The sequence below is a fragment of the Aegilops tauschii genome, chromosome 3, assembly GCF_002575655.3.
Source record: "Aegilops tauschii subsp. strangulata cultivar AL8/78 chromosome 3, Aet v6.0, whole genome shotgun sequence".
NCBI classification, from domain to species: Eukaryota; Viridiplantae; Streptophyta; class Magnoliopsida; order Poales; family Poaceae; genus Aegilops; species Aegilops tauschii.
In genome coordinates, this window is record NC_053037.3 from 16289201 (window position 1) to 16305942 (window position 16742).

The 16742-nt window shown below is 47.6% G+C and overlaps 1 protein-coding gene and 2 long non-coding RNA genes across 3 annotated transcripts; 2 read left to right on the forward strand and 1 right to left on the reverse strand.

Moving 5' to 3' along the window:
• The first annotated feature begins 4871 nt into the window (after nt 1-4871).
• LOC109768049 (uncharacterized) lies at nt 4872-6147 on the forward strand. Its single transcript, XR_006671603.2, has 3 exons — nt 4872-5047; nt 5142-5404; nt 5598-6147. It is a non-coding gene; the product is annotated as an uncharacterized lncRNA (long non-coding RNA).
• Nucleotides 6148-6278: 131 nt separating this feature from the next.
• Nucleotides 6279-7053, forward strand: LOC141042227 (uncharacterized). Its single transcript, XR_012204067.1, has 2 exons — nt 6279-6393; nt 6708-7053. It is a non-coding gene; the product is annotated as an uncharacterized lncRNA (long non-coding RNA).
• Nucleotides 7054-12742: 5689 nt separating this feature from the next.
• On the reverse strand, nt 12743-14417 carry LOC109768116 (disease resistance protein RGA2). Its single transcript, XM_020326850.3, has one exon. It carries the CDS (start codon nt 14366-14368, stop codon nt 12878-12880), a length of 1491 nt encoding a protein of 496 aa, XP_020182439.1. The 5' UTR covers nt 14369-14417; the 3' UTR covers nt 12743-12877.
• Between the last annotated feature and the right edge of the window lie 2325 nt (nt 14418-16742).

The window sequence follows — 16742 nt, forward strand, 5'->3', positions numbered from 1 at the left end:
ATGGCTACTCGAACATTTTCCGGTAGGAGCCCCCTCAAAGCAATCGGAAGCAATTGCGTCATAATCACGTGGCAGTCGTGAGACTTCAGGTTTTGGAACTTTTTCTCCGCCATGTTTATTATTCCCTTTATATTCGACGAGAAGCCAGACGGAACCTTCATACTGCTCAGGCATTCAAAAAAATGACCTTCTCTTCTTTGGTAAGAGCGTAGCTGGCACGACCTTGAAACCATTCCGGATGCCGGTCATCTGGGTCTTTCAAAAGTTGTTGGTCCTGCCGTGCTTCCTTTGTACCATTTGTCTTCCCATACACGCCCAAGAAGCTTAGCAGGTTCACGCAAATATTCTTCGTAACATGCATCACGTCGATTGCAGAGCGGACATCTAGGACTTTCCAATATTCTAGCTCCCAAAATATAGATTTCTTCTTCCACATGGGTGCGTGCCCGTCAACTCCCCGCGGAACTGATTGTCCGCCAGGACCCTTTCCAAAGATGACTTTCAAATCCTTGACCATATCAAATATCTCAGCACCAGTACGTTCCGCAGGCTTCGGCCGGTGATCTGCCTTGCCGTTGAAATGCTTGCCTTTCTTTCTTACGTTATGATTTCGGGGAAGAAATCGACGATGACCCAGGTACACGTTCTTCTTACAATTAACCAAACGTACACTTTCAGTCTCATGTAAGCAGTGCGTGCATGCATTGTATCCCTTATTTGTCTGTCCCGAAAGGTTACTGAGAGCAGGCCAATCGTTGATGGTTACAAAAAGCAACGCTCGTAGGTCAAATTCCTCTCCTTTGTGCTCATCCCAGACACGTACACCAGGTCTGGCCCACAACTGTAAAAGTTCATCAGCTAATGGCCTTAGGTACACATCGATGTCGTTCCCGGGTTGCTTTGGACCTTGGATGAGCACTGGCATCATAATGAACTTCCGCTTCATGCACAACCAAGGAGGAAGGTTGTAGATGCATAGAGTCACGGGCTAGGTGCTATGGCTGGAGCTCTGCTCGCCAAAAGGATTCATGCCATCAGTACTTAGACCAAATCTTATGTTCCTTGCGTCAGCTGCAAAATCTTTGAACACTCTGTCGATCTTTCTCCATTGCGTTCCATCAGCGGGGTGTCTCAACTCCCCGTCGGACTTACGGTCCTCTTTGTGCCATCGCAACGACTTGGCATGCTTTTTGTTCATGAACAGACGTTTCAACCGTGGTATTATAGGAGCATACCACATCACCTTGGCGGGAACCCTCTTCCGGGGTTTCTCGCCCTCAACATCGTCACCAGGGTCATCGCCTCTGATCTTATAACGCAATGCAGTGCATACAGGGCATTCATTCAAATTCTCGTATTCACCGCGGTAGAGGATACAGTCGTTAATGCATGCATGTATCTTCAGAACCTCTAAACCTAGAGGGCAGACAACCTTCTTTGCTTCGTACGTACTGGCGGGCAACTCGTTATTCTTCGGAAACATATTCTTCAACATTTTCAGCAAATTTTCAAATGATGAGTCACCTACACCTTCCTGTGCCTTCCATTTTAGCAAATCCAGTGTGCAGCCCAGCTTTTTCAGACTATTATCGCATCCTGGATACAACGACTTTTTGTGATCCTCTAACATGCGATCCAAATTCTCCCTATCCTTGTCAGTTTCGCAGCGTCTCCGTGCATCAGCAATGGTCCGACCAAGATCATCAGCGGGCTCATCATGTGCCTCTTCTTCACCTTCACCTAACCCTTCCCCACCTTCAGCATCATCCTCCATGAAAGTATCACCGAAATGATCATGATAGTTGTCATCGATATCATCCCCTTCTTCATCTTCTTCCATTCTAACCCCTCTTTCTCCATGCTTGGTCCAACAATTATAGCTTCGCATGAAACCGCGCCGAAGCAGGTGCATGTGAACCTCTCTTGAGGAGGAGTAACCCTTCTGATTCTTACAGACAGCACATGGACAGATAATAAAACCTCGCTGCTTGTTCGCATTTGCCACTACGAGGAAATCTTTGAAACCCGTAGTGAACTCGCCGGAGAGTCGGGGACCGTACATCCATTTGCCGATTAATCTGCATTATTATTATATAAAGTATATAATTAACCATCATGCATTTGTTAAACTAACTAGCTACAAATAATACAAATTAAACAATGAACTACACACATGCATATTTTATCAATGACACATGAAAGGTTCAAGTTGCTAACCGCGATCGCGGAGGAAAAATAAATGAGAAAGCTCAAGTGTGGCTCGGACACTTCATATCATGTTTGTTTCAGGCTCTCGGGCATTTCATCGAACACCTTGTGTGCATAGGAGGAACCAAAAGCAAACCCACCACCCCCTTCTGAAAATTGTGAAGTGAGCTGAGTGAAGTGAAGTGAGCTGAGTCCTATATATAGGGATGGGCCTTTAGTCCCGGTTGGCCTGGCCAACCGCGACTAAAGGCCTTCGGGGACCTTTAGTCCCGGTTGGCCAGGCCAACCGGGACTAAAGCCCCTCCCGTCCGCCAGCTGGATGGGCCTTTAGCCCCGGTTGGCCTGGCCAACCGCGACTAAAGGCCTTCGGGGACCTTTAGTCCCGGTTGGCCAGGCCAACCGCGACTAAAGCCCCTCCCGTCCGCCAGCTGTCGACCGAGCGCGCTGGGCCCAGATAGTTGGTCGCGGGTCTCCTCCCGAACCGCGACTAAAGGCCCCTTTTGTCGCGGTTCGATTGTTTTGGGGACTAATGGGGGCGTATGGAAGCCTCTTTTTCTACTAGTGATCTAATAACACATAATTTCTTCAACTACATATGCAGAAACATGACCCCATTTGTCACTCAATCACAGCTTGAGTTGGCTTCCTTTTCAGATTGGCCTGCACCAAATAGACTCATTGATCTGTTAAAAAAAATACTCATTGAGGTTGTACATTTTATGTCAAATGTCAACTGCTAGAAGTACGATTGCAAGAACTAGGACCATATATGTGGAACATCATTGAGGTTGTATAAAAAGTTGACACCAAATTTAATCGATGGAGTTGCGAACCATATATGTGGAACATCATTGCAGCAACCTTGCTCATAAGTTTTAATCAGTAGAGAGCATGGACCTGAAACAGATGTGCTTCTCCATAGATGAAAGCTTCTGTATAAAACAGTACCCAGATTTAAGAAGCACGGAGGCTACTTTCTCGGGAAAACATGAAAGGAACAATCTTATTATCGTTACTTCTCTTTGGAGTATTGTCACGAGTTAAAACAATCAACAAAAAAGTTTTTGCACAGCTTAATACAGTAAGAAAAATAGTAGGGGACAAGGCCACGAGCTCAGAGATGACAAATCAGTTTTCAAATGGGTACTCAATCATAACTGTCTTTTATGTGTGATGGCTGGTTGACATACAATGAAAATAATATAAAACTTGGCAATTAAGCAAAAACCATACCTTCACCCAGCAGCTCAAGGCCAACTCAACAAACACACGAAAGCAATCTTAATTCTGTTGTCGCCCTCTTGTCCTTTGCAAAGGCTATTTTCTGTGTGTGGAGATATGTATAAAGACAATGCTCATTAGATAATCAAATTAGAGATAAGTAGAGTTTAGGTGGTAATATTACATGTATTTCAATGGAAAACAGAACAAATGCTAATCACACCATGTATTCCGCTCAATCTTAGTATGGTAAAAAAAATCAGAATTTATGGAAACGTATGGCTGTCTTCAAACTAATTTAAAAAATTAAGGCAGCAATAAATGGTTGCAGCAGTCCCTCAACTGTGGTAATAGCGGTTTCACCCAAGATGGTTCTGCAATGGGAGAGCACAAATAAAAATTATTGTTTTCCTACATAAGGCTATTACAATCAGTATATTAAATGCATAACAAATGAGGACTGATTGATGATATGACGTGAGCACACAACTTAACCAAGCTTATCGGGATAACATTAAATTGTTTGATTTTCTAACAGTAGGGAATGGTACCTCTTCATTTGGAAGAATAATGATACAATTTATTGCAACCAGGGATAAACTCAACTTCTTGTTTGAAAACCCTCTGTTGCACCAATGATATTCCGTGAACTTGCAATGCAGCTGCCGAATAAGTCAAAAATACTAACATAATGAAAGGTCAAAAGGTAAAATCCCAAGAAAATATAAGGATAAGTACCATTAAGACTGAACCAACAAAGAAAACACAGGCGCAAGACAGATCAAATGATCTTGAGCATACTAAACACAGAATGGCATTGTAATATTTATACGGGGCATCATTGCTGCCTAAGAGAAAGAATATATATATATATATATATATATATATATATATATATATATATATATATATATATATATATATAGGATAAAACTAGGTAGAATATCACATCTCATTGCTGCCTGAGAGAAAGAAAAATATAAATTAAAGAGCTACCATGTTGAATATCACATTAACATAAAGGGCGACAAACAACAACTTCATATCTAACTGTATCTGGTCTTATGATAATTATATATCTCTATCTGTACTTAAGCATAACGGCCTGATGATATTAACAATGTCTTCCTCAGATTTCAGTTTCTTCCCCTGCATCATAGTGGAAATGAGTTGGTCAATGTGCTAACACAAGTTTAGAACAACACAAATCAACATTTGGCAAAAAAAAAGAAGTAATTATACTTATATGCAACCATTCAAATAAAATAGTAGTATATGGCATGGACGAGGTGATTTGGTTCCCCGGCTCAGATGCACCTGAAATCCTGGGCGTTGAATTCTGCGTCGGGATGCTGGAAAATGGTCCTGTCGTGTCAGAGCGCTTGCGTGGGAAAATGGCATACGAGAGGTATACCTGGGTGAACAGTGCCGTACAGTGAGGCGCGCATTACGTGGGTTGTTCCGTCAGTTGCTGGATATGAGCCGTGGCACAGGACGTCTGCAATCAATTGAGCCGTGGCACAGGATGGTGCATCGGGACGTGCGGCGACATGTAGTTTCTCCGACGACCGCAGATGGAATCGAACGGATTGGAGTTCTTACTCGATCCGGTAGATAGGTGAGCTAATCCGTCCTGTTCTCGCCCCCAGATTTCTCTTTTACCGTAGATTGATTTTGTGTTCCGTCGGTGGTGATGCGTCTGTTCCCGGCAGGTTTACTCTGAGATCTAAGGGAGGAGTTCGCCGACAGCTTGCAGCAGCCGGATCCTGAGCTCCTGGCGCTGCTCCCACGGGGTGCAGCCGAATCCTCGGCTGGAGGCTGGAGCTGAATTTTGTGGCGCCACCGGGTGTGCGCTCAGTGCAGGACTTCAGACGGAAAGCGGATAAGAAGTGCGGCGAAGGAAGAATGCATCGTTGACGCAGTCGGTTCAGTCCACGGGGAAGGTGAAGCCGGAAGGACCGGGCTGGACGAAGAGGTAACTTGGTTGCTGCTCGTATCTCTGAACCACGGATTCTGTAGAGTGTGTGCTGACTGCTGAGTAGAATTGCACTCTGGTGCAACGTGTTCCAGCAAAGGAGTATATTGTCATGCTTGGGGTGCAGCAAAATAAATATACCATATTTCGTGGTTTGCTTACTCCTGATTTAGGCTTGGTTTGTTAACTGTAGAAATGGTTTCAGGCTTTGCCTTGGTAGTGCACCTCCAGACAGAATTCCCTGAGCTTCCCGAATGAACGCTCATGAGCAATCGATCAGGAAATATGCAGAGGAACCATCAGACTGTAATTAGGCCGGAACTGGGAATTAGTTCCAACTCGCTGTGTGAGACATGTGACTTCTACAACATGTATTCTTCAGAGATAGGGTTTGATATACGTTATGGGAGGAGCAGACTAAACCCAGAGATGACTAAATCCATGCAGGAGATTGTTTGCGGGTGTTCGGCGAGTCTTGCGTACTTTGTTGCTAAATTATGTCACTATTTGTAAGTGCATCCTAGAGTATGGATCTAGTGGTGTTCCAATTTGTTTATGCAAGGGAAGCTAGAGGCACAGAACAGGCTGTCTTGCAGATCAGACTGTTCCTCTGTTGTTCCAATTTGTTCGTACTTTTGTTGCTGAATTTGTTTATACTGGACCAATCTGTAGGACATGCTGTCCGACCTTTTTTGTAGGAGTGAACAATCATTTTCAGAGCATTATATTGGTTGGATTTTTTATGAGGGTTGAGCAAGTCGAGAGTCTTGAGTGGGTATTTTCTGAGTTCCTAAATACGATGGGCAGGTTGGTGCCGAAGTCCATCGTCACAGGTACGTAAATTCAGATAAATAGTATGTCTCAAGGTTGTTATCTGGTTCATGTCTCAAGGATTTTTAAGGTACGCTCTGCAGATCAAAACAGAGTCATGGAGGTAGCTATCAGCAAAGTATATCCAGGGAAATGAACAACTGTAGCTCACCTTACTGGTAGGTCTGCTCTTAATATTTATTATTTCATTGCTTGCAGTTCTTTCGTTAGATCTGTTGTGTGGTTATACAATGTGTATGTGTATTTGAGGAAAATGAAAATTGACTGCAAGTGAAGTCTTGGATATGTTTAGCTCAAATTTGCTGAACTGAGCACTGGCGTATTGGCCGAAGAGTTCAGTCCTTTAAATTGTTTCTGAAAATAGTTAGAACTAAAAGATCGCCTTCATTTAATAATGATTTCGAGAGTACTGTTGTTTTTAACAATACTAGTTTAGCAGCATGTTATGTTGTCATGCACTTTTTGGAAACAGTTCCTTGGTGACCTAGGAACACTAGAAGCTGGAGAGAACGGAGAAGCCCAGTTTTTAGGATCAAAAGAGAAACTGAAAGTTGTGGACTTGATCGGTCGCTCTATTGCGTTGTACGCGAGGGACAGATGAGGCCTGGGCATAGTCGCCAGAAGTGAGGGTGTTGGGAAGAACTACAAGAAGCTCTACACCTGCGATGGTGTCACCATTTGGAAATCGAGCCAAATTCACCGCCATGGAATTTTCACCCGCAATATGTTATACACAGAAGTAAATGTAGAAACAAGCAACCAGTTACTGAACATTTGGAAAAAGCGTGAATACATTTGATGAATAAAGCTTGTTCTGATGGAGCTTGCCAATGGTTTTCTTCAGTAAATGCTACTCATGTGCTGCTGCTACGCAGCTGATTCTTCAACCGTGCTTACGAAGGGGCCAGGGCCCAACTGTTTGCTCCCAGACCTCTGACTAATACAGTAATACTAGGAGAAGAGCTCAGATTAGTGGCAGCCATGAGAGAACCAGGGCAGGGCTCTCCGTACTCCGGCGTGTTCTGAGCGACCTTGGTTTTCATTTTGATCTTGTAGGCAAGTTTCTGGTTTGCACTGCTTAAGAGCAGGGTGCTCGGCTCGACGATGACGTCCGTGCCTTTGAACTGTGTGACCTTGATATGGTAACCCGAGGACGGATGGCCGACATTTGTCACGGTGCGGCGCACCAGCAGGGTTGATGGCTGGTCGGTGAAGACTGCGGAGATGGCCTTGAGCTGAATGTGTGCTTGTCTTTCATGTTGGACTTCCTGGTGAAGGCCTTGAGCTGCTTCGGCGTCAGGTTCTGCGTGCGCATGAGCTCCGATCCAGTAGCCTGTAGCCGTACTGGCCAATGTAAACCAGCCCGTGCTAGAATGGCGTGGACGCCTCGCCGGTCGCCGCGTCCTTCAGCACACGGTAGGAGTTGTCGTGGCGTACGCGATGGTCATCCGCGCCGGGCTCTGGTCGGGATGGAGCAGCGCGGCTACGCCGGCCGCGTTTGGACTCCCGTCACAGACCAGCGGCTCAGGCTAGCTCAGGAAATGCTCCCGAATGTGATCCAAACGTCTGGTCCGGCTGCACCGTCGGGTCACCTAACCTTCATAATGACTGGCTGTATTATTTATTTCCCAACCATACGGTGTGGATACGACCTATAATACATGTGAAGCCTCGAATCTCAATGTGTATGAGCGGCTGTGATATAGGGAGCATCTGAGCCCGAGCTCAGAAACTGATTTTCCTATATGGCATTCATAAATAGAAAAGCAATATATGGCATGCACTTCATAAATAGAAAAGCAAGAACTAAGAATAAAGATGCAAGACGGTACGAGAGAAGGATTGCCTTTTTTAATTCTGGTGAGGTCCGTGGAGAGTTTGTCCACCTGCTCCTGATTGTACTCCCATGTTCATGGAGCAGCGTCTGCCCTGGTCTATCATCAATTGGATGTGTCGTTCGTCGTCATCTTGGTGAGGTGGATCTATGAGGGAAGGTGCTAGATCTGTGAGGGAGGCAGAGAGGAAGAGGGAGGGGCGAATAAACAGGCACTACCGTCGCTGCTTCCCCAGGTGGTGACGGCTTGAGGAGGGAGGGCTCGCATGTGCTGTGAGGCGGACGCGCACAGGGGCCGACGAGGCCACGGCGTGGGTCGCTCGACCGGTGAGGACGAACGGACAGTAGGCGAAAACGAAGTAGAGGGGTGGTAGACTCGAGGGTGTGCGCAACGAGCAGGTGGAGCGGCTGACTGATACGACGAAGGCCGCAACCGATGCCACAACCATTGAGCATATCGAGGCAATAAGCAAATGTGCCGTGAAGTCTGAAGCAACTTCGTTACTCCCTCCATTACATAATTCTTGTCGTGGCTTTAGTTCAACCGCGACAAGAATTATGGAACGGAGGGAATACCATTTTATTCTCTAAGGTTTTACCAAGGGGTATGTTTAATTATCAACAGTAGGCCTGATAACCATCCATTGATGTTTACCCCCATACTTCAACCCATGCCACCCTGTTGAAAGCGGCCCCAAGATGTGCGGTCGAGTTTAGGTGTGGCTGCACCATGGCTCCATGCAAAATTTCTGACTTAGTGAAACTTGCGATGTGTTATTTGGGTGTATTGGAACTGGTTAGTGTTGGTGCTTGTAGTAGTCTCGATCAATTACTCATACAGAGTTACTATAATAGAAAACATTGTGTGCTGAATTTGTTGTTCAAAAACTTGAAATGAATGATTCTTATTTGATGGAAGTTCTTGATCTTCATATTCTATCGTAGTACAATCTCCTAGTGTAGCTTGGTGACGATTTTAACTGGAAAATGGTTTAGGGCTCATTCAAGCGCAACAAGAAGAAATGGTAGCATTAGAAGGTTGCAGAGTGTCAAGATGAGGAAACGAGCAGAAAGGGCCAAGCAAGAGAAGATTTCAAGGCTATTTTGTCATCAATCCTTTTTCCAACTATGTTTGCAATATTCACAAGTAACTTCTCCTTCGACAAACACGAGAATCATTTCTTGATCATGTTGTTTACTTTGGGGGGACTGCTCATTCTGCTTGCTATGGCATCGTGGCATCGGAGTCGAGGATGGACTAGGAAGGATAGCTATGGTGTCTCAGCTTACACTGGGGTGGTTATCTATGTGGAGAAAATTCCTTATTTGACACCACCTTAAAATGTGGTTCCTTATTTGACCCTGAAGAAACTTTTCTTCCCTATTTGACATGTAGTCTAAATTTCTTTCCTTACGTGACATCGCCGTCGGTTTCGTTACACTGTTCCGTCAAAAAAAATTAGATGGACCAAAATACCCCTGTGCTAGTCCCTCTCGTCTCTGTTGTTTGACGTGTTCTTGTGCTTGTCGCTTTGAAAAAGCTAAGTCCAGTTCATTTTTTTAATGCAAGTTACACTTACATTTAGAGCTATACCACGTATACTGGCCGATTACATACGTGCACCAGTCCATGTATTTGATCATGTAGCTAGCTAACCTTGTAGATGTAGAGGTCCGGAGCAGTTCCAGCTCACGTCTCATTGACTCGTACATATATCTGAAGCGTCCATGCGTCAGTTCCGAATACCCATATAATGGCGCCCTGGCCGGCGTGTATTATACTTCTCCAAATAGCCGAATACTTGACTAATGCATGCATGCACCAGTATAGTCTGGGCTGGCCGTGGCGTGTTAAATAGCCACAACTGATCCAGCCAGCAAATTTGGGAGTTACATACGAAGGTTGCGAGCAAACATGTCGACCAGATGTCCCACCGGCAGCTGTGTAGCTCGGGTACGCTCGCGCTCTGCCTATCTCCCTTCCCTATAAATACAGAGGCACAAGGCCATTCGCAGGACTCACGCACGGCCGGAGAGGGGAACCATATATAGTTCACACTATCCATCCATTCGCCAACGCCCCACACCCATCCATCACTCGCATCTCGCGCAGGCGTTCGGCGACGTCGGAGTCCTCGGAGCACAGTACATCCAACTACCGTCCGCTCAAATTATGGGGTCTCAATTGGTCATTTAACATGACCAAATATGTAACATAACTGTAGATATTGTCATGTACATATTTTTGGTCACCTTATGCGCCAGGGGTAAAAAGGTCTTCTGTCTTTAACACCGTTAGTGAACAAAATACACTACAGTGTCATTTTAGGAAAGAAATTTAGAGCAGATATCAAACAGGGAACAAACTGGTAGGACTCTGCAAAGAAGAACTTATATAGGCAGTACAGTGCCCAGGTTTGTCCGCTCCCACTCAGAAAAAATTCAAAATAAATACCAGAAAAATTCAAAAATTCCAAAAAAATTGTGTGATAGATAATTTGCCGCGTGAGGTCCGCTCCAAATTTCAACTTATTTGGACATCTGAGTAGCTCTCGGCAAAAAAGACAAAACGGGTCAGAACAGTGCATGAACAGTACACATTTTTACAGACCCCGATTTTGTCTTTTTTGCCGAGAGCTGCTCAGATGCTCAAATGAGTTGAAATTCGGAGCGGACCTCAGCATCAAATTATCCACCACCCAGAAAAAATTGATTTTTTTGGAATTTTTCTAGTATTTGTTTTGATTTTTTTAGCGCAGGTGCTGATGAGCTCGGGAGCCAAAACTCCGCGTCCTTTATCGCCATATTTCTTTGCTTGTAGCCTAATTGTATATCTGATCAATTGGTGGCTTAACTGTATTGTCGTTTATTTTGTGTCTTAAGTGTACATATTCCACCGAAGCATCATCGAAGAAAATTTTCGTAAAATCTAAAAAATGTTGGCAACATTTGAAAAATGTTATTGAATTTAAAAAAGTTCACAAATCAGAGAAAAAATAGTCTAGAATTATAAATGAAGAAATTAAAAAATTAACTGCAAATAAAAAGAGACAAGAAAAGGAAAAACCATTTAAACCGACGGAGACAAACAGATAAGAAAAACCAGGTGAACACAAAAAAACTGTTTTCTGTATATTTGGTCTAAGGCAGCACGACGTGGGCTGGTGCTTCTACTGCTCTGGTCTCTCGGAGCATCTACAGCCACGGACACCAAATCCGGCCCCTCAAACGTCTGTGATGCGTTCGGACGCAGCGACCAGTCATACCTCATAGTTTCTTCTATGCACCCGAGTACCGTTCGTCCCTTAGATCCATGTAAAGCATGCAGAAGAAAACCTACGTACCACGCAGATCATCCTAGGCTATACTACGCTTCGTCATCGGAGATGAGCACGATCTCTGTGCCGGGCGTCAGGTAGATGGGACGGTAGGACGGCTCCGACTCCTCCTCATCCATATAGGAGAGCATCTCGCCGACGTCCGCTCCCTCCTGTGCCTCCTCCACCGCCTGGAGAGATACGGCGGTTGGCCTCCGTCTCCACCTGGAGTGAATCGAGGATTGTGTGCTGCCTCGCCCACCGATCCGCGTCCACTACGTCCTCATCTGCCTCCTCCTGCTCCTCGTCCTCCCTCGCGCATCCCGCTCCGCGTCCTCCTCCTTCGAATCCACCACGTTCAGAGGTAGCCCCACGACAATCCAGGCTTCACGCCTTGTCCGGATCTGCTCCAGGAGCTGCAGCGGGCGCTCCATCGTTAGATAAGGATAGCTCCTGACCCGTAGGCATGTTGGCATGGCTACTTGATTGTGGTGGCGGACGACGAGCGACCAACGAGTGAAATGTGAAGGTGGACGGTGATTAGAACGTGACGGGAGGGGATGAAATGTGAACGGATTGGATTTCGGTGCCGGCGTCCGGCTTAAGTATCCGGAATAGGGGACTTGCGCGGCGTGCCGGAGCACCGACATGCGGCGCCATCGGTCCGTTGGAGGAGACGAGTTTCAGACCGCCAGTTTTCGCGGGGGTTTTTGAAGGGACCCGCATGTCAATCAGACATGGCGAATGCACCCGGTCGCGTCCGGACCTCCCCATATCTGCCCCAGATTTGCACTGGATATGACGGGGTTGCCGGTCTGCCTGGACATTTAAGGCCCGTTTGAGAAGCCCGTCTAGGTCGCATTTTTTTGTTGACCGGACCGTCGGCTCGGGCGTTTGAGGGGGGTTTGAGACGCCCGACTGTAGATGCTCTCAACGTCACTCTACGCCCCATGCCGGTGTCTCAGCCTTGCTACGGTGTGGTTGTGCCGGTCCTCGCTCCTGTCCCCTCGGGGAGCTTTCCCTGCTCTCACCAGTTCCCTGCAGCTCACCGCCCATTTTTAAGTTCATGGATTTTACCAATTTTGCTCATTTCATGAAATCTACTTGTAATAAATTATTTCCTCAAGAAAATACTTGTAATGAGTTACGGTTGGGCCCATCGTCTAAGTCGTGGTGAAATGAAATTATTCTCGACAAACGAAATAACATGTGGCTAGGTTGGAACAAAATATGGAGCAGCATGTATATTTATTACTAGTATATGATAAAAAGAAACAAATAGAAGAAGAGGAAGACTAAACAGGAAACGGAAAACAGAACTGAAATGCAGGTAGCCAAATAGCCAAACGCCACAAATACCACGAGTCATTTTAGCACGTTTCTATTCAATATATCTGAAAAGCAGGAAGGTAGTTGCACTGCACAAGCGTCATATTACAAGATCAGCAAGATCACTATCTAAAGTGGAAGCAAATGTTATAGCATATAAGATCAGATAGGCACTCGGCGTTTCTTCCTCCCGGACAAGTTAACACTTTGAGGTAGATCTTGAACAGAACTTGCAACAAAGTGTTCAAACCTTGTGTAAGGGGGTATCCTTGATTCCCATGCCAACAGACTGAACTCACCTTTTGGTCTGTTATTCGGGTTTACCAGCAGTTCTCCAAGTGTCATCGTTTCCTTCTTCATCGGAACATTATTAGTCAATCTATTGCTGCCATTAGTACAGTTGGTGATGCGAACCGCAGACGACGGATGCAAAGCGAACTCGGTTATGTCCACCGGATGACCTTGTTCAAAGAGCAGATATGGATATACACCGTGCTCGGATAGGTTCTTCTGAATCACTCGTCTGGTTTTGCCCAGTATGCAAAGCCAGAATTGAACATCCAGATTCCTTCTCAACACATACGCGAATGCATTCGTCGTGACGAGTGATCCTCCTGCCTGAAATATCTTTGCAAATTCTTCCGCGATTCGCACTAGCTGCGGGTGCTCTGATGGGTCTGCACTGCCAAACGTGAGTGTCTTGAAGAGGTACCAAAACTCCTCATAGGAGAGGTTACTGAGATAAATTGGCTTCACTGTTCCAAATCTTGCTAGCCTTTGAAGCTTACTTGTGATGATCACCTTGCTTCCTTTGCCCATTCTTTTGAGAAAGGAGTAAAACTTCGTCCAGTCCTCCTCTATTACATCTGAAACAAAATCAACAACCACCAAAGTGGTCCCTGATATGGTCCTCCTTCCATGCTCGATTATTCTCAAGAGACTATCTCCGTTTAAATGCAAAATAGAAGCGAAATGTGAGCGGACCCTCTCGTTGTCGCAGACATGAGCAACCAACGTTTTCTTTCCAACTGCGACCCCACCAATGATCGGGAGCACGGCCGGAAAATCACCGGGAGGGTCATGTTGCAGCAAGAAGCTCAAGAGTTGCTGCTTCTCTACGTGCCGGCCAAACATGAAGTGGTCCGTATAAAGGTAGGCGTCATAAGGCCTGCGAGACATCCGCTCACATCCACCCAGAAACACAACAAATTCTGCCATGTTTGCGACAATAATCTCCAAGCTTTTCAAGGCATCATGTAACTCCGGGTGAATGGATCTGTCCTTTTCTTTAGACGCAGTTGTTCGCGGAGGCTTGAAAGGGAATGACAAATATGAGACGCTGGATGAGTCGCTAACCTCGTCGATGATACTACTCTCAAGTAGTTGTTGGACATTGAAGGCGTCCAGTACATGATGACCTCGGTACATGGCCTCCGAGAGCATCTTGAGCTGCATCAGCATCCCGGAGCTGGCGATGCATCGCCGATCCGCCTCCTCGACGACGGTGCCAACCCTAATCAGGAGATGCTGAAGCTTCTCCACCAGGTTCTCCTCCTCTAGTTGTGTGTGGCTATGGGACTGATACTTGTTCATGAGGAAGGAGATGAACCGGCTCACAAGTTCACTTGTAACCGCAGAAATGGCGACCTCCATGGCGATGGGGTTGATTATTGACGCGGAAAGCGATAGGGAAGCTCGGTTTTTCGATGAGTTTGGTCGTGATGAGTGCAAAGGCCTGCTTACTTGCCCGAATTGGCCTCTGCCACTGGACAAACAAGTCTTCATCCGTGACATCAAGGGTCACACCGCACGGCACATTTTTCAACATTAAAGGAATCCTATTATATTTGACATGGGCACGCCAACTACGACGATATATATCCATAGAATTCAGCTATTCGAACATACTCGTTCTCCCTCCGTTTAACGACATGCTTTTTTCAACATTAAAGGAATCCTATTATATTTGACATGGGCACGCCAACTACGACGATATATATCCATAGAATTCAGCTATTCGAACACACTCGTTCTCCCTCGGTTTAACGACGCGCGGCCGTCCTTGCCGCCGGCGACCCTATCGTCGCCGCCTCTGGCTGCACCGCCGCCGCAGGAGGACGGATCGGCCCGGCCTGACCCGGATCTCGGAAAATTAGATCTTTTGCGCCACTTTACTTCCCACTTAGATAATTTGCCCCCCCCCCCCCCTAGAGGCTGTCGGGTGGGGCCGGGGCCACTGGTCATTGAGACAACCCTGGGGCAAATCATCTAATCTCCCCCCGGATCTCGGGGGATCCATCGGGGCGGAGGCGATCCAGGAGAGGGCGCGGGTGGAGAGGACGACCCCGGTGCAGTGGCGCGTCCATTTCACTGATCACGACGCCGGATGGATCGAGGGTCGTCTTTCAGAGTCCCCGGTGTCCCGTTGGGCAGCGCTGCGTGATATGAACAACGACATCCTCGCCGGAGAATACTTAGATGCCGACGTCCGGATCGAGGTAGGTTTTCGGATTTGTATTGATGTTTACAATGTGGTTGTCGATTGTTGCATGCAAATAGTTCAAGGGGAGACAGTGGATCTCATCGACTTGACGAAGAAGCCCAAAGATCAGAGATCGGAGGCACGCGTTGGAGGGCGGTTCTGGGTGCTAGCAGGTAGCGATGATGAAGATGGGAAAGAAGTTGAGAATGTCGGCGCTGACGTTCTCGTTGATACCACGGCGGAGACGAAATCGTTGGCTTCAGCTCCAGATGCTTTACCTCGTCGGGTTGAGGTTCACAAGAAGAAGCCGCCGCCGATCGTCAAACCTTGGATCGGGCCGATCCCCAAGGTACCCCGTGCTCGCGTTACTTTGTCGGATTTCATACCGGATTCATGGACGTTGGTTACCAAGAAGAAGAAGGGGAGAAAAGGCCGGCTGCCGGGGCCGCCGCCGCCGGTGAAGACGGCCGATGAAATTCGAGTGGCCAGAAGGGTTCGCTTGAATTCACTCTTGGGTCGCGAGGGTGAGCCTGTTGATGTGTTGGTCGTGGGCCCTACTCGAACTGGGTATGAGGCCCAGTTGAATGCCCAAGCTGGGCTCACAGCCTTGTCCAAGTCACCGACTTTGCATGGGGCATCGACCCACGGGTCTGCGGTCGATCGAATTGTTCCTCCAGCTAGGGTTTTCCCTCGGTCGGGTTTTCCTTCGCTCGGTACCAGTCGGACGACAAGGGTTTGCGGCGGCGCTGGTGCAAGAATGGCGGGGCGAGGCAACCGCCGCCGGCCAAGCAGGGGCCTCCACCTCCCGTGATTCCGCCGGTGAGAGCAGCTCAAGCCCCTGGTCGAGCGACCCAGGCTCCTGGTCGGGCTGCTGCATGACAGCACGAAGCGCCGTGGAAGGGCAGACCACCGCCAGCTGCTACGGCTCAGGCCGCTAGGCAGGGCCGGGATGGCGTGCATGGCCGGGACGGCTTCGGCGGCGGGCAGGGCCGGGATGGCGCCCACGGCCGGGAGAACTTCGGCGGAGGTGGACGGGACTATCGTGGAGATGGCCACAGATATAATCGTTATGGACAGTGGGAGACGATGGATATGACGTGTACGGCGAGGGCCAACACCGGGGCTCGTCATCGGGAGGTGGCCGCGGTTCTAGATAGTACAATGGCGGAGGAACGGGTCATGGTTTTCAAGGACCTCCCAGCAACTTCGTCGAAGGGGTGGCCGGCCCTAACAACCGGTATAACCGGGGGAGTCACCGTGGATTCCGTGGTGAGAGAGGAGGGGGACGGCGCCCACCTCCACCGCGGCCACCACCACCGCCTGATGCTATAGTTGCGGTGGCTCAAGCCAAGCCCGCTGCTACGGTGCAGACGGCCTCGCCTCCCCTTCCCGAGGTGGCTGTAGAGACAGTCCGGGCTTTGGCCGCGGTCAGCATTCCGATGACGAGCACTGGGGATGGTAAGGTCGGTGACGGCGGTTCTGACAAGGTTTCGGACAAGCGGGGTGGTGAAAAACTATCGAAGTGGGATATTAAGAAGAAGAAGC